General features: G+C 51.9%; 10 protein-coding genes across 10 annotated transcripts; 5 read left to right on the top strand and 5 right to left on the bottom strand.

The window, feature by feature from the left end:
• Positions 1-668: 668 nt before the first annotated feature.
• Positions 669-1,526, bottom strand: COL26b_005913 (uncharacterized protein; the record flags this gene model as incomplete). Its single annotated transcript, XM_053178748.1, has 1 exon — positions 669-1,526. One exon carries the CDS (start codon positions 1,524-1,526, stop codon positions 669-671), a length of 858 nt encoding a protein of 285 aa, XP_053037391.1.
• A 516-nt stretch (positions 1,527-2,042) lies between these two features.
• COL26b_005912 (uncharacterized protein) lies at positions 2,043-4,799 on the bottom strand (the record flags this gene model as incomplete). The annotated part of the gene is made up of 1 exon (XM_053178747.1): positions 2,043-4,799. One exon carries the CDS (start codon positions 4,797-4,799, stop codon positions 2,043-2,045), a length of 2,757 nt encoding a protein of 918 aa, XP_053037390.1.
• A 2,954-nt stretch (positions 4,800-7,753) lies between these two features.
• COL26b_005911 (uncharacterized protein) lies at positions 7,754-9,478 on the bottom strand (the record flags this gene model as incomplete). The annotated part of the gene is made up of 3 exons (XM_053178746.1): positions 7,754-8,450; positions 8,513-9,172; positions 9,228-9,478. The coding sequence occupies 3 exons, from the start codon at positions 9,476-9,478 to the stop codon at positions 7,754-7,756; spliced, it is 1,608 nt and encodes a 535-aa protein (XP_053037389.1).
• Positions 9,479-10,435: 957 nt separating this feature from the next.
• COL26b_005910 (uncharacterized protein) lies at positions 10,436-10,767 on the top strand (the record flags this gene model as incomplete). Its single annotated transcript, XM_053178745.1, has 2 exons — positions 10,436-10,523; positions 10,577-10,767. The coding sequence occupies 2 exons, from the start codon at positions 10,436-10,438 to the stop codon at positions 10,765-10,767; spliced, it is 279 nt and encodes a 92-aa protein (XP_053037388.1).
• A 64-nt stretch (positions 10,768-10,831) lies between these two features.
• COL26b_005909 (uncharacterized protein) lies at positions 10,832-12,308 on the top strand (the record flags this gene model as incomplete). The annotated part of the gene is made up of 3 exons (XM_053178744.1): positions 10,832-10,933; positions 10,986-11,020; positions 11,078-12,308. The coding sequence occupies 3 exons, from the start codon at positions 10,832-10,834 to the stop codon at positions 12,306-12,308; spliced, it is 1,368 nt and encodes a 455-aa protein (XP_053037387.1).
• A 340-nt stretch (positions 12,309-12,648) lies between these two features.
• On the bottom strand, positions 12,649-13,456 carry COL26b_005908 (uncharacterized protein; the record flags this gene model as incomplete). Its single annotated transcript, XM_053178743.1, has 2 exons — positions 12,649-13,366; positions 13,431-13,456. 2 exons carry the CDS (start codon positions 13,454-13,456, stop codon positions 12,649-12,651), a joined length of 744 nt encoding a protein of 247 aa, XP_053037386.1.
• Positions 13,457-14,623: 1,167 nt separating this feature from the next.
• COL26b_005907 (uncharacterized protein) lies at positions 14,624-15,288 on the top strand (the record flags this gene model as incomplete). The annotated part of the gene is made up of 3 exons (XM_053178742.1): positions 14,624-14,713; positions 14,866-14,956; positions 15,107-15,288. The coding sequence occupies 3 exons, from the start codon at positions 14,624-14,626 to the stop codon at positions 15,286-15,288; spliced, it is 363 nt and encodes a 120-aa protein (XP_053037385.1).
• A 58-nt stretch (positions 15,289-15,346) lies between these two features.
• On the top strand, positions 15,347-16,181 carry COL26b_005906 (uncharacterized protein; the record flags this gene model as incomplete). Its single annotated transcript, XM_053178741.1, has 4 exons — positions 15,347-15,357; positions 15,423-15,575; positions 15,662-16,081; positions 16,127-16,181. 4 exons carry the CDS (start codon positions 15,347-15,349, stop codon positions 16,179-16,181), a joined length of 639 nt encoding a protein of 212 aa, XP_053037384.1.
• A 1,794-nt stretch (positions 16,182-17,975) lies between these two features.
• COL26b_005905 (uncharacterized protein) lies at positions 17,976-20,497 on the bottom strand (the record flags this gene model as incomplete). Its single annotated transcript, XM_053178740.1, has 5 exons — positions 17,976-18,461; positions 18,530-18,969; positions 19,024-19,298; positions 19,355-20,046; positions 20,135-20,497. The coding sequence occupies 5 exons, from the start codon at positions 20,495-20,497 to the stop codon at positions 17,976-17,978; spliced, it is 2,256 nt and encodes a 751-aa protein (XP_053037383.1).
• A 2,204-nt stretch (positions 20,498-22,701) lies between these two features.
• On the top strand, positions 22,702-23,185 carry COL26b_005904 (uncharacterized protein; the record flags this gene model as incomplete). Its single annotated transcript, XM_053178739.1, has 2 exons — positions 22,702-22,784; positions 23,110-23,185. 2 exons carry the CDS (start codon positions 22,702-22,704, stop codon positions 23,183-23,185), a joined length of 159 nt encoding a protein of 52 aa, XP_053037382.1.
• Between the last annotated feature and the right edge of the window lie 646 nt (positions 23,186-23,831).

Raw genomic sequence — 23,831 nt, 5'->3', positions numbered from 1 at the left:
CGTGCTGTGTGCAAAGAGACGCGTGAACTGTGTTAGACGCGAGACGCGTGCGTTCGTTGAGGTGGATAGCTTGCTTAGTCATTTCCACGGGTACCCGTGAAATTTTACAGGCACGGGTACCCGTGAGCCTATTGGGAGCCTTCTTTGCCTGGTTAATTTGTCAACAAGAGGACCTAGGTTGTTCTGTGAATAAAGTTCAATCTTCTCTCAACAAGGTGTTGCCCCTAGAGCACTCTTTGAGTGTCTATGACTAAGAAACGGACATAACTCACTCTGCAATTACACAATCCACCTTACCGTCCCAGCTTTAGACCTGGACCTTTTGCATTCAATAGGCCTTCTATTTAGTTTACCTCCTAGCCAATAAGCCATTATAAATGGAGTTAAGAAATTCTATTCCAAAGCAAATAGCGATGCGAATGGTTCTACAAATATCTAAACGCTACATCTCTGCTTTGACTCATATCTCGAAGGAGCGGAATGGCGTGTTACTGACGCACTGGCAATCTCATAATACTAGATGGTCTCCGGAAACAGTATATGCTACTATTCTCACAGGTACGCGCATAGCAAACTCTGATCGATGCCCGCAAGAACTCCATTCAATGATGGAACAATTGCATTACGCATGTATACGCAAATCCCACGTCACATCTGCTATGCTTGCCCTACTCTACCTCAGTCGCCTCCCCAGCAAAGCGAAATGTCAAGCCTCTGACCTCCTCAACAGAATCCGCCATCTCAATCAAGCATCTCGTAACCTCATACTTGTCCGTCTCATAAGTCCGAAGCGTTTCCTCCATCTCCTCGTCCATGACTTCAAAAGCCTTTCCTTTCACAGGCGGCGCCTTGCCATCCCGCGCATCTACAAGCGCCTTGTACTTTCCACCCCATGTCTTCAAAGCACCGCCCTTGATTGATGCCTCGCGATAGTTAACTTCCACGCCCAGTTGCTCTCGAAGGACGTCGGGGTCCGCCAGCGTTCCGTAGAAGAAGTACCATACCGGATACTCGGCCTGGGCAGGTTGAAGCCTCTTGTCATTGTCGCCGGTGATGCGGTTCTGCGGTAACGTGGCGTCGCATCCAAGACTTGGGTAGATTGAGGTCTTGAAAAGGTCCTTGTCGGCCACGTTGTATCTGATGATGGTAGGTTGAAATTTGGACTTGTTCTGGCGGAAGTGCTGCAATATGTGAAACTTCGCCTCCTCTCCAATCTTGCAGAACTTGGTGGTGTCTCCATCTTCGTCGGTCGCTGTGAACACCTCGTGTGACTTGGTAATATATCCCAAACGATGGACAATCTCGGGTGAATGAATCGGATTCTCGAGCTTGACGAGATACTTCGCTTTACCAAACTTTGGGGGCTGAGGGACGTGGTTGAGTATCTCAGGAGGGACCTCGAGGTCCATGTCGCGTTGGCGATGCGTGACATCGGCGGGGAGAGGTTCGGCATTCTCTGGCTCGTTCAGAAACAGTGAGGCCCTGGCCATGTCCTTCAGCTCGGCAAAAATATCTAAGTCATCCATGATTTCGCGATGGGTTGCTACGCAAGGCGTTGTTGTGTTACTGTGAAAGTTGATTGCCTTCTGAGGCAGGAAAAAAAGCGCGAAGTTTCCAAATTACCAAAAGTTGCGTCAAGTGCTGGACATCTTTCCCAACGATAAAGGAGGGAGAGAGCGAACGGAGATACCTTGGGAGTGGCCAAGGTCTGAATTGAGCTCCTGAGTGAGTTAAGGTTGAGTCGAGAAGCGGGACCAAACCATCAGGGTGAGACCTCAAGTCCACATCAGTCGCAGAACCAGACAATTGTGAAGGACTCTTTCAATTGAGATACCATCAATGTTCCGAACCCAAAGTTCATCACTGGTACACAATACCATGAAGAGTACCACAAGGAAATCTATGTTCACACTACATAGGTAACGGCACTTGACAAAAGGGCTTTGCGAACCATAGTATTGTTGTATGTAACTGAAGTAAAGGTAATTTGTACATGAAATGTGAAGCAATTTTGAAAAGCTTCAATGAAAAGCTTATATGCTCTAACTCAGGTACTCTCCCACAAGAGCAAGGTTGATAATCGAGGCCAACCCATACAACGCCGCATCATTGGTAGAAACCCAAGCAGCCTCATCAATAGGAGTCAGAACTGCACTGCCGTTGAAGTGGACCGTGCTCCAAGGCGAAGACTCCTTGAAGCCATCAGTGTTGAAGAACTCATTCCATGCGCGAGCAGCCAACGTCGCGTTGTTGTGGCGGTGGGCAGCGTAAGCAGTGAGACGAGAGTGTCCCTGCTTGAGGTTGAGGCTGCCGAAAGACTTGCCGTAGCGGGCCGTCTGCTCAGCTGCGCCAGCGCCGTAGTAGTACGAGTAGTCATACCAAGCAGCCTCGAAACCCTCGGGGACTTCCTCACCGGCGTGCTCGATGAATTCGGCGACGACCTCGAGGAGACCGAAGACAGCGGACAAGTGGGAGACAGCGACAAGACCCTCGTTATTGGGGTCCGCAGGGGGCGGGCCGAGGGTGCCGTTGGCGATGCTGTACAGACCAGAGCCGGTGACGAAGCCGTTCTTGAGCTTGGCGATACTTGCGGCGGTGTTGACAAGCTTGGTGCGGGCTTCCTCCCAGCGAGGACCACGACGCTCCCATTCAATGAGCCAACCGGCCGCAAGGGCGGACCAGTCAGTTCCGAGGCCGACAGCGACAGAAGCGTTGGGAGTGGGAACCCAGCCGTCGGTGCGGACCTTACGGTTAGGGTCGAGGACACCGTAGGTCTTGTCGGTGTCGAGAAGCTCCTCGATGAGTTCACCGACACGCTCGTCGCCTCCGGAGACGTAGTAGAAGACTTTACGGTACTGAGGAGTGGAGATACGAGCTTGCTTGGCGCTGTCGCCCCAGTGCTGAACTCCGTGACGGGTACCGAGACCCTTGAGATCGCCCAGGTGGTAGACGTCAACCTCGCCGGTGTGGCGGACCTGAGCCTCAGCAAACCGGTAAACATCCTCGCGTCCGGTGCGCAGGAAGTAGTTCCAGAAGAACAGATCAGGAGAAAGCTCCGAGTTGTCCCAGGCGTAGCCACCGACGTCGTAACGCCACTGGTGACGGTCGGTGTCGTAGGCGTGGATGAAGTCGCCGTGGTCCCAGAAGCCGTACCACTTGCGCTGCTCAACCTGGCCCTCGTAGAACTTGAACAAGAAGTCGAGGTGGTCCTCAATCTTGGCAGCCTGAGCGTTGGGGTTGGCGACGGGAGGAGCCCAGTAGGTGCCGATGGCCTTGGTCTCGGCGAGATACTCGGATTCGCCAAAGAGGACGGGAGGGTTGTTGTTGTGGTCGGACAAGTCGGACAGCAGGGTTCGGTTGGGGGTTTGCTCAAAGCCGTACAGGAAGATCTCGTTGGTGCGGGCGATGCCGTAGGGGTTGTTGAAGCCGGGCTCGTAGTCCTCGTAGGTGATCTCGAGAGCATCGAGCTGATCGGCGTAGTCCTCCTGCCCAAGACCATCATGAAAGGGACGAAGATCCAGAGGAGGGGCGTTAGGGCTGTAGATCCAGATAGTGATCTCGCCCTTCTCGGTAGCGGCGTTGGTGATGTCGATGCCAGTAGGGTAGCGCTTCCAAAAGTTGCGCAGGCCGACGGCAAGACCACCCTTGGTAGCACCACCAAGATACGCGAGACCGCCGGCACGAGTGCCGCCAGGGATGTTGATCCATCCTTGGCCAGCCTTGGTGCGCTTCTTCAAAGTGAAGCCGTCGGGGGACAGTTGGGTCAAGCTGTAGTCGCTCCAGGTGGGGATCCAGTGAAGTCTAGTCGTGACTCTCTGGTCCCAGGTCGCAGGGTCAGCGAGCTCGGTGCCCTCAAACTGATCAGTTCGGACCTGGGCACCAGGATCTCTGCGCAGTCCAGTGATACCCTGGACGGCCTCGCTGAGCAAACCTCCATCGACACCAGAGATTCTGACGTGGCGGTTGTATTGTTCTTCTCCCTCAAGAGGAACCTCGAATCGGATACCGAGGCCGGAGATGAAGTCCTCCTCGGCCTTGCCGTCGTAGACTACCGTGTGGACGATGCGCACCGCCTCGGAGTTGGCGTAGGTGTAAAAGCGCAGAATGAAGGGAAGCCAATCATCGTGACCGCCGTCGGCTGCCTGGTGTTTGCCGCGGACAGTGACAAGAGCTCGCGCGGTGTTGTCCTTGCTAACGGTGACCTCTTCGATGTTGCTCTCGAAGTTGAAGTAGTTGATCCCGGATTGACCCTTGGCCTCGGCGTAATCCTCAACACCAGACTGAGAGTGCAGGACTAGCTTGCCGTTCTGGCCGATGACCTTGCCGGAGGCAGTCTTGATCTCGCTGACGACCGCATTGCCTGACTTTGGGAAGGTGATGGCAAGCTTGCCGGTGTCGACGCTTACGACATCGGATGAGTCCGTCACGGCCAGACCGCTGTTGGACTGTCTCTTCGCACGAGAGAATCGAGCCGTCGAGTTTGAGGAGGACGCGCTGACGATGTACTCGTCGAGGATCGTGTCGGACTCGGGGATCGCGTGGGCGGACCACTTGATGGAGCCGTCGGGCCAGTAGGCCGTCACCCACGACTGCAACGGACCGCCGCTGGAGATGGTGAACTCGGTCGAGTTGGGGTAGTGCTTGCCCTTGGCCCAGGGAAGACCGAACGTCGTGCCAGAGTTGTATGAGGGCGTGCGACCGAGCCACTTGACGTTGGCGCTGCTTCCGGTGCTGTTCTGGGCGTCTGCCGAGCCGAGGAGGCCGGTGAGGGCCACGAGGCTGAGGACAAAGCGAGACATCCTTGGCTTTGAGACTGCGACAGCGAACGAGTGACTGGATGCCGCTGCCTCTGGAATGAAGAGATGCGGCTGTCGCGTCCCTTTTCAATGACACGACTCGAGCATCGGGACAATGGGGTGCGAGTTATATGTCATCCGTCACCGTGGTAGAGTCTTGGCCCGCAGCACTGCCTCGAGATCGCATCATCCAGCACGGTGATGTCGAGGTCACACCTGGGACGGACCATTGCGCCCAGGACTTGGCCCGACGCGACTTCCCAATCTGATGATGCCATCTCTCCGCTCCATCTTTCTCGGCAAGTCGCCCGCACAGGTGCTAGATGCTACGCTGCCCTGCCGCTAGATCTGCAGCTTAGATTGCGGTCAAGAGGGTTGCTGAGTCGTTCCTCTTCGAGCCGCCGTTGACCAACCTGAAGCTAGGCACGAGCAGCACCCAGCTTCGACGTGATTTTGGGTGAAAGAGGGGAGCTTTCCCCAAAGGCTTGGCCAGTTCGGTACAATTGCACCGATGGCGGAGGAAAGGAGACGGGGAAAGGGTCCAACCGTCCAATGTTGACCACCTCCCTGACGGGGCAATTGAGCCGGACTGCAGGTCCCGCAGATGTTCCACCGAAGAACCGAGGGGAGCTCAAGGTGTCATTGTGGTGCGATCCAATGGGGAAGAGCCGAGGAGCATGCGGGGTAAACCATGGATAGAGCTTGGCGGCGAAAGAGGTTCGAGGAGCGAAATTAGACATGAAAATATGCATATTGCTCACATGAAGGGACCAGGGTCGAACGGGGACTGCCCTTGATGGAAGCTGGTCTTTGATGGCAGCTTCAATCACGCAATATCGCGCCATCGAGAACTGATAGAGAAGATTGGGCGCTGCAAAGCTCTTATCGCGGTAAAAAAGATAAAAGTTGCAATAGATGCCTTGCATCGAGCACTGCTGACCCCTGGAGATTGCGAGCTTGGCGGAGACACCGATGCAGGAACGCGCCGGATCTCCGGAACAGACATGGGCCACCATCGGGCCATCGCAAAGCTTGACAGGTTGAAACGAATGACGAGATGAACCTGTGCGCCGTTGTCAATGATGTCGAAAAGCCTCGAATGGCGTTAGAACCTCTACTCAAGATTATCAGGAAGACGCAATACACCCTCGTCGCCAGTCTCATCCTTATCCACCCCACCGCCCCGATTGCTCGCATCGTCTTTCAGTCAGTACGATTTTCATCACATAAACCATAGGTTATCACTCAGACCCGTCCTACGACAAGAACATGCCATGGCTACTATCTCATTTTTCGAGCTTCTTATTGTCCTCATGGTATTGACAAAGACGGGGTCATGATCCGACTTTGACTTGATCAGTAAACAATGGATCATTGGATATTGGCCATCGGAGCAATTCATACATATCAGCAAGTAGAGCGATTGAGCACGCACCCAAAACGTTGACTGTCTGATCGGCGCGGGCCGTCATCGTTGACTTTCTGTCAGCTAATGCCGGTCCGCCATGTGGTGCTGTCACAACGAGCGAGTCCCACACCAAGAGATCTCCGGCAGCCGGAATGACACCTTGAAAGTCCAAGGGATAGGAAGTGCCGTAGAGCCACATCATGAGCTCACTCATACAGGGAGCATACTTTTGTACAAGAGCCTTGTTGAGGAAGTTTCATAGCCCACCCTATAAGAGGGTGTACAAGAGCCTTAGACTACAGAGGTTACGGGTATGCTACCTTCTACTTTTCTAAGCTTTTGTTTATGCTTTCGCACAGCGGGTCACCACCTGCAGGCAGACCTTTCTGACTGCCGTATGAGAAGGAGAATTTCTCGAGGGTCAGGATGGAATAGGCTTCATGCGGAGCGAACCCCTGACGTACAGGCGCGCGAGGTTCGTTTCCGCTTCGGGGTCCTGGAAAAGCTAACGAACGGATCCGTGACTTCGTGCTCATCTGTGCTCTGTCGACGGACTGCAGGAGATGAAAGAGATAATAAAACGGTCTTCCCTCTAGGCGTGGGTAAGAAGAGTAAATTAGCAGGTAAAGGGGCTTCAAATAGTATAACTAGGGAAGCAAGGGCAACAAGAACAGTAGGACTAGTAAGATTAGTAGGACTAGCAAAAGTAGTATGAATAGTAAGAGAAATAAGAGCAGTACAAGCAGAAGAAGGCCCGAGCTTTCGCTCTTGGGATTCCACTAGGCGCTGGCTGCAGCATCCACAACCCAGTGTCCTCTCAACCTCCCGTCTGCCCCTCTACCTCATTGCAACCACAGCTTGGCCCGACTATCGTCGATCGAAAGGCAACCGTTGTCTGCCCTGAAGTCAATTGTTTCGGATGCAACGTTTAATTGTTTTTGATGCAACTTTTAGGGGGCTACTATTTGCGCCGAACAAGAGAGGCGTAGGGTTGGAAAACACCAAGGTCAGATGACGATCAACTGGGCTACACTGGCGGCTATATCCCGGACATTGTCAGAATGCAAAGAATCACCACCAGCTGATGTAGCTACTTTGATTAGAACAATGGCCGAAGGTACCGAGGCATATTCATCTCAAAAACTACTAACTTCCCAACTGCTTGTGCGGAACCGGAAAAGCAGAACAACCTGAATATCAACAACACTAACCCTTCAATGAGTACGAAGAACCGCCCCCAGCTGCTTGCGATGAGCGGGGAACAGAGTGATTACCCAAGTATAAGTAACGCAGATTCTCAAACAAATACAAAGAACCACGCCATGCGACCCAGTTACGTCGACAACATTAATGGCCGAAAGTGTCGAGAGGGGTGACAACACGGGCGACAAGAGAGATGACGGGAAAGAGGATGAGAAGCACGATTGCGGTCATATCGTTTTAACAGCAAACGATGTCGTTTCCTTAGACACAGCATCGAAGATGCACTTCGATGCTGTACTCAATATAATCAAAAACCAGCTTAGCTACCATCACGTGCTGCCCAAATTCAAGCCTTAATCTCACTTCGAGCATCATGCTCCGCGACGTTCTCGTGAGCTTCGATCACAAGCTTCTCCGTCTTACGGGCGACCTCATCCGTTAACCTATCCTTATTGCCATCCAAGATGACGGCCGTCTCCTCCAAGCTCATCTTGCCCGTCTCGACGAACAGGAAGTACACCACCACGGCCTCGAACGCCAGCCAGACATCGTAAGTGATGTAGTACTTCCACTTCGAGTTCGTGACACCCACTGGGTTGGCGTACTGGTTAAAGATGAGGGCCAAGGCAACGAACAGGTTGTAAAGAACCAGGCCCTTTGCTCGGAGATTGAAGGGCAGAATCTCGACGACATAGGTTACCTGCAAAGCGCCCCAGCCCATGTTGAACACGACGTTGTACAAGAAGATCATGGCCAAGACGCCCTTGGCGAGGCCTGGTGACCCACTGCCGGTAAGGTCGGTTTGTTGTTCGTAGGTGGCCTGCAGAGCTGTCCATGTAACGTAGCAAGCCAAAGCGCCTAGAGTCGAGGCGAGGAACATTGTGCGACGGCGGAAGCGGTTGACAAGGAATGACGCGATGAGACCCCAGGTCATGCCCCAAAGAGTCATTAATGCGTTGATGAGAGTCTGGGTATCTTGGGAGGTATATCCGATGGAGTTGAGGATTAGACTGAGATAGTACGAAATGAGACCGTTACCAGACCTAGATTTGAATGTCAGTCAAGTTGTTTTTCCAAGTGGAGTTTGGCGAGAAAAGGAGCATACCATTGAGAGAAGAACCCAACTGCCAGGATGATGAAGAAGCGCCGACGATTTCCGGGAGTCTGGAAAAAAGACATGTACGATGTGGATCGCGAGGCCTCAGCTTCGAGTCGCAAGGCCATCCTGATTTCCTCCATCTCCAACGGAACAACCAGATCTGTTGCGTCTCCATTCGCATGATACTTGAAAATCAAAGCCTCTGCCTCAGCATCTCGTTCCTTCGAAATCAGCCATCTTGGTGACTCTTCGATGAAGAAGCACAGACCCAGTTGAACGATGCTAGACACTCCCTGAAGGATCGAAGGAATGCGCCATGCCCATGTGTTGCCGATTCTGAAGGTGCCAAAGGTGATCCACGCCGCCGATAGGGCACCGAGGCCCCATAGAGAGTTGTAGATACTGACGAGAGGGGCACGTTGGGATGGGTATGCCAGTTCCATGATCATCAGAGGTGCGGCTGTGATGTTGAGCGCGAGGCCGAATCCGAGAACTCCACGGCCTGCGATAAACATGCCGACATTTTGCGATGCGCCTTGCAATGCCACACCAATGAGGAGAATGGAAGCACTGAAGAGGAGGGCAGGCTTGCGGCCGAAGCGATCGCAGAACCAAGCGCAGAAGGGAAGGGCCACCAGTTGTCCGACATTTTGGATCGCATTTAATCTGATGACAGCTTATCAGCAACTACTCTGGGGCACGCATATTCGAGCAAACTTACAGTCCTAATTGTTGGGCATCAGGGTTGTTGAAAGATTGCTGCCAGGTGTCCAAGGACTGCAGTCCATTCATCATCGATCCATCATAACCGGTCGCGTAACTTGACACCAATGATAAGACAAGGATGCAATTCAGCTTGACAATACCCGGGTTTGAAAGCCATTTCAGCCACCCTCTGTTTTTCGCAATCGCCGCATCGACAGTCACGGGGATGCCGTCCGGCTCTATTGACGATGTTGGACCCTTCGCCATGGTTGCAATCTTCCAGAAATGAACAGAACTAGAACGCGATTCACGCGAGCTCCGAGTACCCGGGAATGGCGATGTTAATATTGACGGACCCGAAGAGATAACAACCCGAGAAACAATCACGCTTTCCTCGGGTACCGATATCAGCACCAACAAGCCCGGCCAACCTCCGGGCCGGCTCTCACACGATCCAATCTGTCGGGCTCAGGCCGCTCGGGAGATTTTGCCTATGAGCGCCAGATCGAGCCAACATAGGTCAGGAGATACCAGCGGGGTTGGGGAATCCCTCATGTTGTCGGCAATAGCCATCGGTGCCGAGGGCAGTTTATCGGGCGAAAGCCTTCCGAATCAGGTATCGCGGGCGATATGCCATGCGTAACGTGACCTCTCAGGGGTGCGGAAATATCGTCTGGCAATGGTATCTATCAGCACCTGATACGGCCAGATATCACCAACAACCACTGGCCCGCCTGTGGGAAAAGCCCCAGTCCGATGTTTACCCTGTTTATCCTCCATGGTGCCACTATCCCCGGCCAGCATGCGGTCTCTCCCCCGCAAAATGGTCACTCGTGACCCCGCTTGAGCTCAGCTCACTAGCGCAGCGGCTTCTCTCCCAAGTTGGGGTATGTAACCTTGCCCGGGGGCCGGAGATGGTCCACCGGTCTCCGGCCCGGTTCGGACCGGGGCCTGGGCAAGCTCGGATTGGTATCTTTGATTGGCGGACCTTTCTGTGAGAGAAGACAGCATAGCAGTGCGGAGGTTGGCGTGAGGGGTTCATGACGATGGCCTTGTTGATTCCCCAGACTAGGGGATATAGCGGCATCGAACGCGTGGTCCTCATGGCGAGTTATGGCAAGGGGTGTTGTCAGTATGGGCATATATAGCTAGAGAAAGCGGCCAGGATGTAATGGGATTCCTTCCCAAGAATCATCCTCGCAAAAGGACGGTTTGTTGGGCACGATGCATCTCAAATTGGCCGTCGCTTCACTCTTGACCTCCGGCGCGACGCTGGGGGTCAACGCCGCCAGCAAGCCCAAGTTGTCAGCCAGTAAGGATTGCGCAAATGGTGAAAGACGTTCAAATTGACTTACACTACCACAGGTGCTCAAAGTTTGTTTGACTACTCCATGGGGTCCCAGGACGCTAGATGGGACCAGTTGTACGCTGCGATCTTCTACCCCGACAAGGGACCGTGGTCCAACAGGTTTACTGCCTGGTACACGGCGGGCTTGCTGCATCGCAACGAGGGAAACGACGTAGAAAACGCAAGGGCAGCAATTGAGAACATGTAAGAAGCTCATTTGACTTTTTCTTATTATCCTTTTGACTGATTACGAGCGCAGTCTTCAGTGCCAAATGACGTCGGATTTTGAGTCAGCGTGGTATGGAACATTTAAGCTCTCGCCTGATGAGCCGGACCCAACTCCCAACTCCACACTCTATCCACCAAAAATCTATGTAAGTTGGGTCCGTGGAGCCATCGACGGCGTGTCTGCTCACCTGGTTCTAGACTACATACGATCCGAACTGGAGAGAGTTTATCGGGTAGGTTCTATAAAATCACGAATGCCACAATGCCAACAGCAACTAACAGCAATGTAGAACACAACTTGTGCAAGATGTGGAGCTCTATTCCGACCTCCTTGGCGCGGATCTCGTCAAGAAAATTGAAGACGCTCTCGAAATCCAAGCCGTTGGCGCTATGAGACGTAACGGCAGCTACCCCGATGGCGACAACCTCATTCTTGGCTACTCTAATCCAGGCCTCATGCGCGCCCTTACAGTCGGCTGGATTGGCGCCCGTCGTCAAAATTCTGCCTTCATCAACTTCGCCAACACTCAAGGGAGCGAGCTTCTAGAGCTCTTCAAGTCCAACGGGTCTAACACCCTCGGCGAGTACAACGCGCCTAATTACTACGGCATGGATGTCTGGGCTCTGGCTGCAAACATCGCTTACGGACCTCGCAACGCCACCCTGACCAAGAACGCCGAGTTCATTTTGACGGAGTTGTGGAAAGATATCGCGGAGCACTACAACCCATATCTCGGCAATCTCGTCGGTCCATATGACCGGGCATACACCCGCGACATGACAAAGTATTCGTCCATTCTCCCCATGTACTGGTGGTCTGTATTTGGCCGTGAGTACGGTCCACAGCCTCTTTTGGGAGAAGGAGACTTGATGTACGATGCTGCACAGGGTGCGGCAATCTCCTTGCTTGCAGAGACGGTCGCGAAGCACATTTCAAACAGTACCGCAGCTGCTCTCAAGTCCAAGGGCCCCTGGATGGGGTCACGAAGCCTCACACGACATATCACGGAAGAGCTGGACACCGACGTCACTCGCACCACCACATCCTGGATCAGTGGACCTCTCATGATCGGCGGACAGCAGCTCGCTGAGACAGAGAACCGAGGAGATCAATTTGTGCCGGCCATTGCGCATTGGGCTTCGGACCCTTCGCATAAGCCGTGGCCCCTGGTTGGCTTCTTCCTGCTCTATCCTTCTGCTTCGACGATTAAGGCCGTTGCGAGTGAGAACTTCCTGAGCATCTCATATCCAAACAAGACTCAGGAAGGCTCTGATATCTTCACCTTTGCCCTTTCCGGAATTCCCCCATCATGGACTCTGGGAGGCAAGTCTATTACCGGCTTGGAGGAATTGCCATGCTTAAACGTCAACGTCTCTGCGCCTGGATTGGAGAAGTTGCCTATCTCGTATGGTGATCAGCTGAGAAATCACTGGTACTATAATATTTCGTATGCGGTGCCTGCAGACTTTGAGGGTGTCCCTCAGGTAAACTTGACGATGGAGTACACCTGCGAAGTTTAAAGTGAATGGAGGCGGACCGTAGCACGGGTTGACTTTGATCATTCTACGTTATATATACCATAGGTAGCGCGTACGGCAGTGCCTTTTCCATGGACTTACTGAATTCTTTCTGCAGATCTTAGATCACAAAAGCCCTATTGAACCCCTGCCAGACCAAGTGACATGACAGGCTGGTAATATTGATGCCGAAGTAGCACACATAACGATGAGCATATATCAATGACAACGCATCTATTTCATAACGCAGCGGAGTAAACAGCGAAGAGAGAGTGTATGATAACATATGAATTGCCTATACTACTGTTACATGTACAAACGCGATAGATCATGGAGAATTGTCTCAGATCTTCAGACTTTCAACCATGGTGGTCTCGATCTCGAGACCTCCCTGCCTCGCCCTCTCCACAAAGTCCGGCCCCAACACCCCAGCCGTCAGACATCCGCCATTAATACCCGCTGATAAGTTCCTATCGTACAACAGTGTGGCGCCTGCCTGAGCCATGAGCATGGCAGCGAAGGGGTAGTTTCCCTCGTTGTACCTCAACTTGATGAGGCACCCTTTCCCACGATTTATCTCCTCTGGGGGGTCGGCCTCAACGAAAGCTGCCGCAGTGAAAGGCAAAGCCTTAATTTGCTCTTCAGACGGACCAACGCCCAAGTCCGGTGCGGAGCGCATTAGCAAATTGTAAAACCAAGGATACTGCACCCACGAGAACACGGTGAGAATAATATAGCAGCGGATCAAGTTGAAGACGGCTCCCACATACGACTGCGCCCTCTCGTACTCGTTGTACTGGAAGTTGGGACCCCAGCTGCCTTCGGGGCCGCCCAGGAGACCCCAAGATCTATTGATGAGGGTGCGCGCTTGGTCGCCCGGCGGCGAAGAGAGTGTCAATAATCCAAGCACGGGATGCGTGTGGATTCCGCGGACCGCCTCGATGGGTTTCGTGTGAGGAATCGGCGTCAGCAGCGACGGGTGACCAGCCGCCGCGATTGCTTTCGGGCCTCCGCTCGCGAATGATAGCATCGTTCGCATGGTGCCGCCGCTTACATTAGGGCTGTAAGTTACGATCAATTAGCATTAGACCCCATCAACCAGATTGGATCAGACTGTGTGCTCACTCAAGATCATCAACTCGCAACGTCATCTTCCCCATTCGTGCCGACCATTTCTGTTTGAGTTCGCGGCAGGCATGGATGGCGAAAAGATCCATTTCTCCAGTCATGGCGCCGCAAGAATGAATCAGCTATTTGCGATGCTGGTCAGTCGATACCTTGATGTTGTCTATCATGAAAAGTCAGGTGGGGACGCGACCTACCGCAACGCCGTTTGCCTCAGCTTGCTCATGATATTTGGTGACCCAGTCGTGGACAAGAGTGGGAACACCGGCGCTAATGTTCGCTGTTAGATATCATTTGACGAAGCAACGGACATCACAAACCAGTCAACATAGTCGGTCCTCTGGTCGATGCACGCCTCAATGATCGGATCTCCGTCAACCGCATAGACGACACTGCTGATGCACACCTTGGCTCTTCCGATCACCTCCCTGAGTGTCTTAGCATCATTTGGCGCGACAATCTCAAGGTCTAGTTGCGAATTAGCATTTCCACCAGTCTAGCAAAGTTTAGGGCACCCCGGAGCCTCACCTGGCTGCACTCGATCGGGATATTCTTTTTTCAATTTAGCTGCCAGCCTTTCGAGACGCTCTTGTGACCGGCCGGCCACTGACCATTTGAGGTTGGTGGGAAAATGGGCCGCGATGTGTGTGCATACCATCGTCCCGGTGAAGCCGGAGGCTCCGAGCACGACCATGCCGTATTTTCGCGAGGCCGGGTTCAGCACCGCCATAACTTCGTTGGACCAGTAGTTCGGTATTTTGGTCGGCTGCGGCGAGTTCTCGGCGAAATGGGGTACGAGTGCGGTTGGTGCAGGCGATCAGAAGTTGAAGAAAGAACTTGCAGCTCTGGTTCTAGGACCCTGGTCTCAAGTGAGGTTTGTGAATTGGCGCTTCTTATGTATCTACTTCTAATGTCAGTGGATTAGCGGAGTATTTGCGGACTTTGAGGTATCTTTTGGGGGGCCGCGGACGGAATTACATTCGCCAAGGGTGACATGCAGGACAACCAACAGCGCAGGCCTTATCACTAGTGATGTGATGGTTTGTTGGCAGGGAACATGCATAACTCGCTTCAGTCAGGAAGAGGGGTAATAAAAGCGACCGTCACCCATAAAAGGACTTGGTCCGAATGATTTGGGTACAATTGATGTTTCTGTTCTGTTGCATTCATCAATCTCGCCCTTGCTATCAGTCATGAGCGCCAACAACGCCACGAGCGGCGCAACTGGCACCGCTGAAGTCCCTGTTCAGGCCACTAACCCAATCAACTTGGCAGCCGATGAGGTAAATCGCACCCCACGCCTAGCCTCTTGACCTAGTTGATGCTAATCCCTGATGGCCAAAGGCGACGAATGACACATCCTCGGAAATTGGAGGTGTACGCAGAAGTTCCTCTTTATCCCACTGACTTGCTCTAATCAATCAATTCAATGTAGAGTGTCGCATCTTCAACCGCTAGTCTGAGTGACTCAATCCGCGACTTCCGTGTCGAGAACGGCCGGACGTACCACAAGTACAAAGATGGACGTATGTCATGACTTTTTAAATAACATCTTGATTATTGTCCGATTTCTGACATTTTAAGGATACCATGCTCCCAATGACGAGAGAGAAAACGAGCGACTAGGTAAGCTTCATGAGCGCCTCATCTACGAGGTGCGCTGACATGGGCTTTAGACTTGCAACACCATCTTTGTCTTCTTACCCTCGACAACCGCCTGGGGCTCGCGCCCGCCAACGATCCCAACTCAAAGGTCACGCGCGTCCTCGATGTCGGTACAGGTACCGGTATTTGGGCGGAGGACTTTGGAGAGGAACACCCGGATGCCGAGGTAACAATGCCTATCTATCTTGACTAATGAAGTTTGTAATCATTTATTTGAGCTCTAGGTTATTGGGTTTGATCTTTCCCCAATCATGTCAGATTTGTGAGTACTCCCTGCCGTCGATTTGACATCACTATTGAAACAACAAAACAAATATCATCAACCAGACTAATTCGCGGAAGTGTGCCACCCAACGTGAAGTTTGAAGTGGATGATTTAGACGAGGAGTGGAACTGGTCGCAACCATTCGACTACATTCACAGCCGATTCATGAACGCATCAATTGGCAATTGGAAAACCTTTGCAACCAAGGTTTTTAAGTAGGTTACGCAACTTCAACTCTTCTAAACACATCGTTTGGTCAACGTTCTGCACGATACTAATCTTTGTGTTCCTAACTTCTTAGTCACCTCACCCCAGGTGGATATGTCGAACTAGTTGAACTAGACCTGCATGCACGCTCCGACGACGGAACATTGAAGTCGGACTCTGCTATTTCCAGATGCACTGAATTGCTTGGAGAAGCTGCCGGCATTTTCGGACGTCCTTACCAGGAGATTCCGCCTCTTGTGAAGGTTCTTGAGGATGCCGGCTTCGTGGACGTCAAGATGGAGGTGCATAAGTGGCCGACCAACGATTGGCCGAAGTATCCCGAGTATAAGGAGCTGGGCATATGGGCTAACGAAAACTTCATTGCTGGATTTGAATCCTTCACTATGGCACCCTTGACCAGAGCTCATGGCTGGACAAAGGAGGAGGTCCAAGTTTTTCTCGTGGAAGTGCGAAAAGAGCTGGGGAACAGATCCATTCACGCGTACTGGCCAATGTCAGTTGCTCACCTATTCTTAGTGATTGTTGCTAATCGATTCAGGTACAACATCTACGGACGAAAGCCTTCCGAGAAAAACTCAGTCCTAGCACATTGATATGCAAGATATCGCAGGGAGGGAAAACCCAAGAGACCGCTTCTGCACAAAAGGCTCAATGCACTCTCACCGTCAGATCAGAGCTTAAAATTGGACTCGAGTAGATGATTGAGCCTTCCGCAAGTACCTAGTGAGCTACCTAGTCTTAGAAAATGTGTACACGTGACGTTGGACATTGAGATCTAATACTTTGACTACATTCTTGGAAAATTGTCTCCAAAGGTTGTTACCCGTTGGTTTAGACGCTGGTATAAGAGCAATTTTTAAGTTCTACATTTGTGGCAACTACTACGCTGTGATCTTGAGCACCATGGGTCGTGATGAACTTCTTGATTGGCGGACTTCGTGGCAACGAATCGCTGTAATGTGGAGCTAGTAAAGCTTTTGATTGGGGGCAGTGATGCGCATCATCAGCGGTTGCGCAAATCTCGAAGAATTGACTCAATCCAAGAATAGCGTACTAAGCAGTCATCCGGAGGGCAGGTAAACACAATGCACAGCCCGTGTTATTGCTGTTGGGACCTTTCGACAATACTCAACTATTAACAGGTGGGCAAGGTGCCTTATCTATTTTTACCATCAGTACCAGGTACCTTGGACACACGCCCAAGACAATGAGGCACAGCACCAACAAGGCCCCTCCTTTTTCTCATCGATCAAATGAAATACTCGCGTGTCCCAATTCTCTCCTCAAACAACTCCGCCCTTTTGTTCTTTGCCTGACTTTTTCTTGAAGTGCATCTTGAAACTTCCATTCAACCACAAATATGCCCCAAACGCCCACCAGAAGAGCATCCACAGGCGGCAAGGCGCCCCGCAAAGCTCTTTTGCAGTACGTCATTGAGGAAATGCCCAGTCATGATAATACGCCCTGCTTTACCGCCTGGCGACGTGCTATGAGTCTGCCAATACCCGAGAAATATGCGCGACCGCTCTCAGACTCCAATTCGGACGATGAGGATGGACAAACGCGCCCGAAAATGTCTTATCAGATATACGACACAACGCCTTTGTCTGCCAACCCGGACCATCTGAAGACCCGAGCTAAGAAGGTCCACGAAGAGACATTCAGAGCGCGCTGGAGAATTGGATTTGATTTCCACGACCGCATTGACCTCTGGGCCATGCCGCTTCCAGTGGACGCATCTACTGAGGAGAGAATCGAGAAGTGCAGAGCACATGCCTGTGCTGAAATTGCGTCACGGGAGCACGCCGATGATACTTTGCACATTTCGCGACTCATCAACCACGTGGATTGGCCTCGAAATGACTGGCGTCGAGTCATCATCATCATTGACCGGCCACCAGAGCTCTGGAACGAGAATGAGGGAGGCTTCCTGGTGGTCTTCTGGGATCTGTCGATCGAGCATCCTGCAACAACTTTAGGGGAAGTTGAGGGGCTCCGAAACGGCCAAGATGAAGGCCAGCAGGCACCGGAGATGGAAGTTGTGCGTTGCACTTATGATGGCGTGGGAAAGGTGATGGGGGAAATTAGAGAGGCTTTCCAGGACTTTGAGGACTGAGCTTCTGAGGTGTTTGGAAGGCTTCCTGCGGGTAAATAACGCAAGAGACAAGCAGTAATCAGTGAACTTGAATCAAATGAAAATCTAGGTATCGGTAGAGACAGTTGCAACTTCAAAAGTGATAAGCAGAGCCAACAAGACAGTCCAAGCAAACAAGCCACATGACAATATGTCCACGGCCGGTGTGCTCCCACACACAAAACCCATCCCGTCCACCTTTCCGCCTTCTGAACCTCAAATCTTCCAACATGGCCACCATCCAAGACATTACCTAAACGATCTTGTCCGGGACGCCGATGTTCGGGTTCTGGTTGGAAGCATCGAATGTGACATCTTTCCAGCCATAGGCACCATAAATCGAGGCGCCGGCTGAGAGACCGGCCGGGCGGGGAAACTTGAGCTTAGCTGCAGTAGCAAAGCCATTGGTGCCGAAAGCATCGTTCCTCCACTTCTCCTCGGCCGCGGATCGCTTGTTCTTCGGGAACTTTTGGTCGAAGACAGTTGCGGACTGTGTCGCCCAGGCGGCGGCGAGGGCCTCGATGTCGCCAAGCTCCTTGTCGATCCAGTACGCCCAAAGAGACCGCATCGAGGGATCCCCCTTCGAGTTTTTGGGCTCGCCAGCGCGCGTACCCCATTTGTATTGTTGATCGAAAGTGTACATGACAAGGTCTATCCAGTTCGCAACGCGGGCCCATTTCTTCCAGATGGTGTCCGTCTGGCCGTCGCTGGCGCCCAAAAATTGAAATGGGGCCACACCCTGTGTTGTCTCTGGTTAGTTGCGTCTGTGAAAGTAAACATACGGAGTTCTTGTTTGATCTTTCTTACCCTTCGCATTTCTGTTCGGAATATAGACTGTGTGTTCATCTTGGAGTAGTCACTGGCAACCCTGTTCATGCCAAACCACTTCCCCTTGGCCATATTGATCTCCTTTTCCAGTAAGGCAAGGTTCTTGTTGCCTCGAGTGGCTGGAATACGCTCAACGTTCTGGCCTCCCGAAATTGACTTGACCCCGTCGGATCTTCCGAATCCGTAGGCAATCAGGGCACCCCCTCGTTCGCCGGAAGATGGGGTGAAGAGATCGCCAGCATTGGTCTTGCCAGGCGAAACGATAAGGAATTCGGTCTTGCTGTCTTCGGATGACAAAAACGTGTCAACGACCCATGCAGCTGATGGCATCTTGTATGTAGTCCCAAGCTTTCCGTCAGAATCACTGCTCAGCCAGGACAGAAACCGCATGACAGTTTGGGCTTCAAAGACGTGTTCGGCTGCGCCCTTGTTAGTACACGATATGCCATCATCACTGACGAGGGACCACTTACTGTCGTATTTCTTTCCATTTGCCTTGTTGGCATCTTTCACCACCTCCACGCTGCACTGATTCGTATTCTGTGGATCTTTGTACGCCCAAAACTTGCTGATTTCCGGAATCTTTTCGGCATCGGCTCCCTGCATATACTTTCCCATGGATAACGTTACCTCGTACGTACCGCCGAGCAAAAACCCATCAAACTTGGTGTCCTTCTCGGCAAGGCCACGTCCTTTCAAAAGCAATGATCGCGACGACAGTTGGTCCTTCTCTTGGTTATCGATCCGTCTGCAGGAGGTACGACGCAGGCCGGGGCGTCGGCAGAGTTGCCCGCACGGGCGTACATGAGTTGATACTTCTCATCACGAGCTGCCTTTGTCTTTCCGAACTCGCCGCAGTAGGCACATCCGGCGCCGGCTTCAGTCGTGGATGAGGCAGGCGAGGATGTTGTATGCGCTGATGTTGTCTCCGGCTTCGGTGTCGTCGCGGGCTTTGGTGTCGTTGTAGGCTGCGGCTTGTCGGTAGGCTTGACCGTGGGCTGGTCTGGCTTCGTCGTGGGATCGGGGACTGGCTTAACATCGCGGCATCCGTTCTTGTTCTTCTTCTTGCAGCCGACAGGTTTTCCACGCGACATGGAGTCAGGGGCGCCGAGGAGAGACCCAAACACCATTGTGATATCGAAGTTGAAATCCGGTATCCCGCATGCAGGGCCGATCCAGCTCCCAAAGAATGACGCCGCTTCTGCCCCATTCTCGTAGAAAGACTTGGCGCCCTGGACTATAGCTTTGATAGCCTTGGGTGCTTGGCCGCCGGGGATGAACGTGAGACCGGCGTCGGCGATGGAGGTTAAGGAAGAAAGCATCACAGCGCAAATAACACTGTCCAGCTGTTCGAGGCCCTCGATGACAATTTCTGCGATCTCTTCACAGAACTCACACTCACATGTGCATTGCCCGGCGTAACATTCGTTGCAATCTTCGTCCTTGTTGGCGAGACTCTTATCAAGTTTGACGCCCTCAGGAACGAAGAGCTCACACTAAGACACTCGTATCAGCAAAACTATGACGATCACCAATCTGTTTGACGGGATATTGTGAATGGAACATGAAATCATATTGACTTACACCTGCTGCGGCGTTCTCTACCCCTTTGACCTTCTGGCAATAGCCATCAGCGCCGGCACAGGGAGCAATACTCTTCTCGCGATTGCCAGCGCCAGTGTAGCTGAAGCATTGTCCAGAGGACTTGAACGCTGCAATTATCTGAGCATCCGTAGTACTGCCCTCAGGCTTGGGACACTTGGGCGCTCGATGTGTAAGTTGAGACCCAGAGACTACCGAGCCAGTGCTGCATAGCAGCCCCAAGATGGAGAGAAGCTTCATCGCTCTGAAGAAGCTATGCGCTCTGATGCGGGTCAAGGACTGATGAGTAGACAAGTATGATGCGTTGATAGATGAGTTGATCGTGTCGTTGAAGATTGAATACATGATTTTTTTGCGATTCGCTTTTTATCTTTTATATTATCCAACTAGGGAGACACTGGGTCTCGGACATTGATGCCAAAGACTGATCACAGCCTACACTGCCTCATACTGCCTCATCTGAGTGCCCACGAAGCGGATAGCCCGAAAGCGTGAAGCTCCTCGTAGATCTGGGGTCCGTTGGTTGTTCCTGGGGCCGTTAGGTGATGGCGATGGTATTTCAGGAGACTCCATCGTTCAGAGATTGGCAGTTTGCCTAAGCTAGCCCCCGAACTATTAAACATCCCTGGATACTGTAAATGCTCAACGAAGACTCGTCTTTGATCAAATGATGTAGTCAAAGTCCCAGACACACGATCCTTCGGCGACATCAACCCGCGCGCAGAGAAAGGGCCCGCCAACAGCGTCCAACACCGTCCAACAGCATCTACCAACAGCCCCCAACGGATCTGGTTGCTACCGTATCGACTGCGGCGAGGCATCTGCCAAGTATTCGAAGCCTCAAATTACCCATTTTTCTCCACTTGAGATGTCACGATCGTGATATTCCTTTCGTGAACGCGAAGCTTGGCAGTTGGTTCCCTACAGCCGTCTCCACTGCGTGAGAACCTTCCGAATTGAAACCATCAACGAACATGCTTTCTGCCTCGCCCCCTCTTTATCAATCCTTCAATTCTACGCCTCAAGAAGAGGTGCCCATAAGGGCGATTGGGGTCTATAGGCCCCATCACGTCCTCACATCTGCCTTGATTTGAACAGTGCGGTGCGGCGCAGTGAAGCGTCAGAACCGCGAGGCAAATCCAGGCAAGGCCGTGGAATGAAATTCAACAGAAAAGAGTTTGGGACCCTCCCGTCGCTGAGAATGAGATTGAGAATGTAACAAATAGTAGACATTTCTGAATCCAGGTAGGACGCCCGTCAACAGGGGAGACCAAGAAGGAAGTTTGCTCAGAGCGTCCAACGAAGCGACCAACACCCAAACCATGACTCAGGACTGTACGAGAAGTTCAATTCCAGTCACAACACATGGCATTTGAGCTGGGTGCCTGGAGTCGAATTATAAGAGGCCTTCGAATTATAAAGTAGATGGGATCATGCTGAGGAATCTGATTCTGGCGTTGGTAAATGACGAGAGAGTTTCCTCCCAATTCGAAACTACTACGCCGTTCTTGATGGAAGTCTAGCGTGGGTGGCCTTAATAGAACTGCCCAAGACCTGCTTCAGGTTTCCCTGGATTATGGTCCATATCAGCCTGGTATCTGAATATTCATAGAACTCCGCAACCCCGTGAGCCCGATTTCCAGCCGTCTCGTTTCAAGACGAGAGAGTCTTTGCGCAAGTTATAATTGCAGTGACCCAGCAGAAAAGACCCACGGTGACAGAGCGAGTAACATGTATCCGCATCCATTGTTGGAGAGTGGGCGTTAGCCCGCCGTTCGCCAGGCCCTTGATCGTCGTATTCAAGTAAGGGGTGAGAACATGCTTGGCGCCCGGCTCGACGTCTTTGTTCATAAAGATGCTGAGGAAAAGTATCGCTCAAAGGCAAACCGTAAGGACACGGTGGAAGCAATCACTGTTATGAGGTGCAGGTATGACGTGACCCGACGGATTGCCGAACGGATAAGCGCAGCAAGTATAGATCAAGTGCAAATTGAGACTTTGGAGTTTGATTTTGACTGCGCTATGAAAAACTTGATCTGATGATAAATGAGTGAGAGTGAATTCATCGACTGCCTTGTTTCTGGTTACCAGTAGCGGCGAACGTGGCAGTAAACCCAACTCCGCCGGTGCCGCATGATAACATGGGCCAACTCCGCAAGTTGACGCAATAATTCACAACGGCTGCACAACTGTTCGACTTACATGCGCCAATGTGGCGTACAGCTTATGCGAGTTGCGTCTTTCTGGAAATGGCCGCCGAAATGGGTCCGTAAGCAGAGCTCTTCCGCCGACTCACCAAAGTCCCAACCCTCGAGGTGCGGAGTTCGCTGCCTGGTTCAGGGACCTTTGGTGAATTGTTAGCTGGTGGTCAAATGGCGAGAGTCAAAACAGAAGCCAAAGGTATACATCAGAGACTGGTCGTTGGTTATTTCTATAGTTTTCGAATTCACTGCAAAAGGAATTGATTCCATCCCAATCGAGAACGACTTCAACGGCGCCTCCTCCGGAACATACTGCTCTTGTTGATTGATACCCTAAGAATTTTCAAAATGTCTCCTCGCGACGTTCTTAAAGTCTTTGTTTTCCACCAGAAGGATGCTGATAAGACTGATGAGGATTTTGAGAAGCACGTGTGCGACAACATCAATCCCGCCTCGGTAATCAAAACTTGTCAAGCGACATACGGCTATGAAATACTCGATTTTGAGAAGTGTGACGGCAATTGCCCGTCGCCAAAGCTTGTTATGATATGTATGATTCACTAGACGTCGGACCTCCTGCCTTAGCAATGTCTGCGGAGCTCCCGCCGCGATGGTGGAAAGGTTCCAGGCAGGATGGGCCGTCATCAACTCGCATGCAGTCCTCACCTATTGGATGCAGGATATGTCACTTGCAAGTGACTCGGAGTATCATGAAATTGGCCGAAAGCTAGAGAAAAGCTGGATCGACTCTACTAGAGGCGAGGTCATGGTTGGATATGAGAAGGTCCTCATTGACAACAAGGAGATTGTCGATGGGACTATTGAGAAATAGGGACCTGCGGGAACTCACGGTAGCATATAGTAACAAAGATGTTGGAATGAGCGGCGACTTCTTCGATCTGCCCAAGCTTCCATTCTCGTTGTATATATGAGGCTCGCATATTGACATGAACATGTCCGAAGAGATGCTTATCATTGGATATCAGATTGACACCTCGTAGGACTTGAGGGTTAGATATTAAGACTGCAGAGTTTCTTGATCTCGTCATAGCGTAGGTAAATCTAGCAACTCTTTTTGCGTCCCACCCAATGCACGCCTTAACCCAAAATGAGACAAACGTCAAACTTGTGCATTCCTGCAAGTAGGAGAACCTGTGACCAGGTCGTCCGTAACGCATTGTAATTAGGAACATGGTCCGCACATACCTTCAAGGCTCGTAGCTTCGCGAATTTAGTCAAGATGTTCGATGCTGCCGCTGAGTCGAATAAGTTGTAACTCCCCCGAAACTACGTATCTGGTGGTGTGCTCTGAGGCAGTCGTAAGATAAGACTGCTGTCCCTGGGCTAGCTAGGATAAAGTCACAGACAATTGGTTGCATAGCTGATCCATCATGATCACTCTACCTCACGTGTATTTCTATTGCAAAAATGAAATTGGTGGTGTTCTGAGCCGTTTCCCTGAAAATGCCCAAGTGATT

This window comes from Colletotrichum chrysophilum (assembly GCF_026319265.1).
Source record: "Colletotrichum chrysophilum strain AFK26 chromosome Unknown scaffold_41, whole genome shotgun sequence".
Lineage (NCBI taxonomy): Eukaryota > Fungi > Ascomycota > Sordariomycetes > Glomerellales > Glomerellaceae > Colletotrichum > Colletotrichum chrysophilum.
This window is presented reverse-complemented; position numbering and strand designations above follow the sequence as displayed.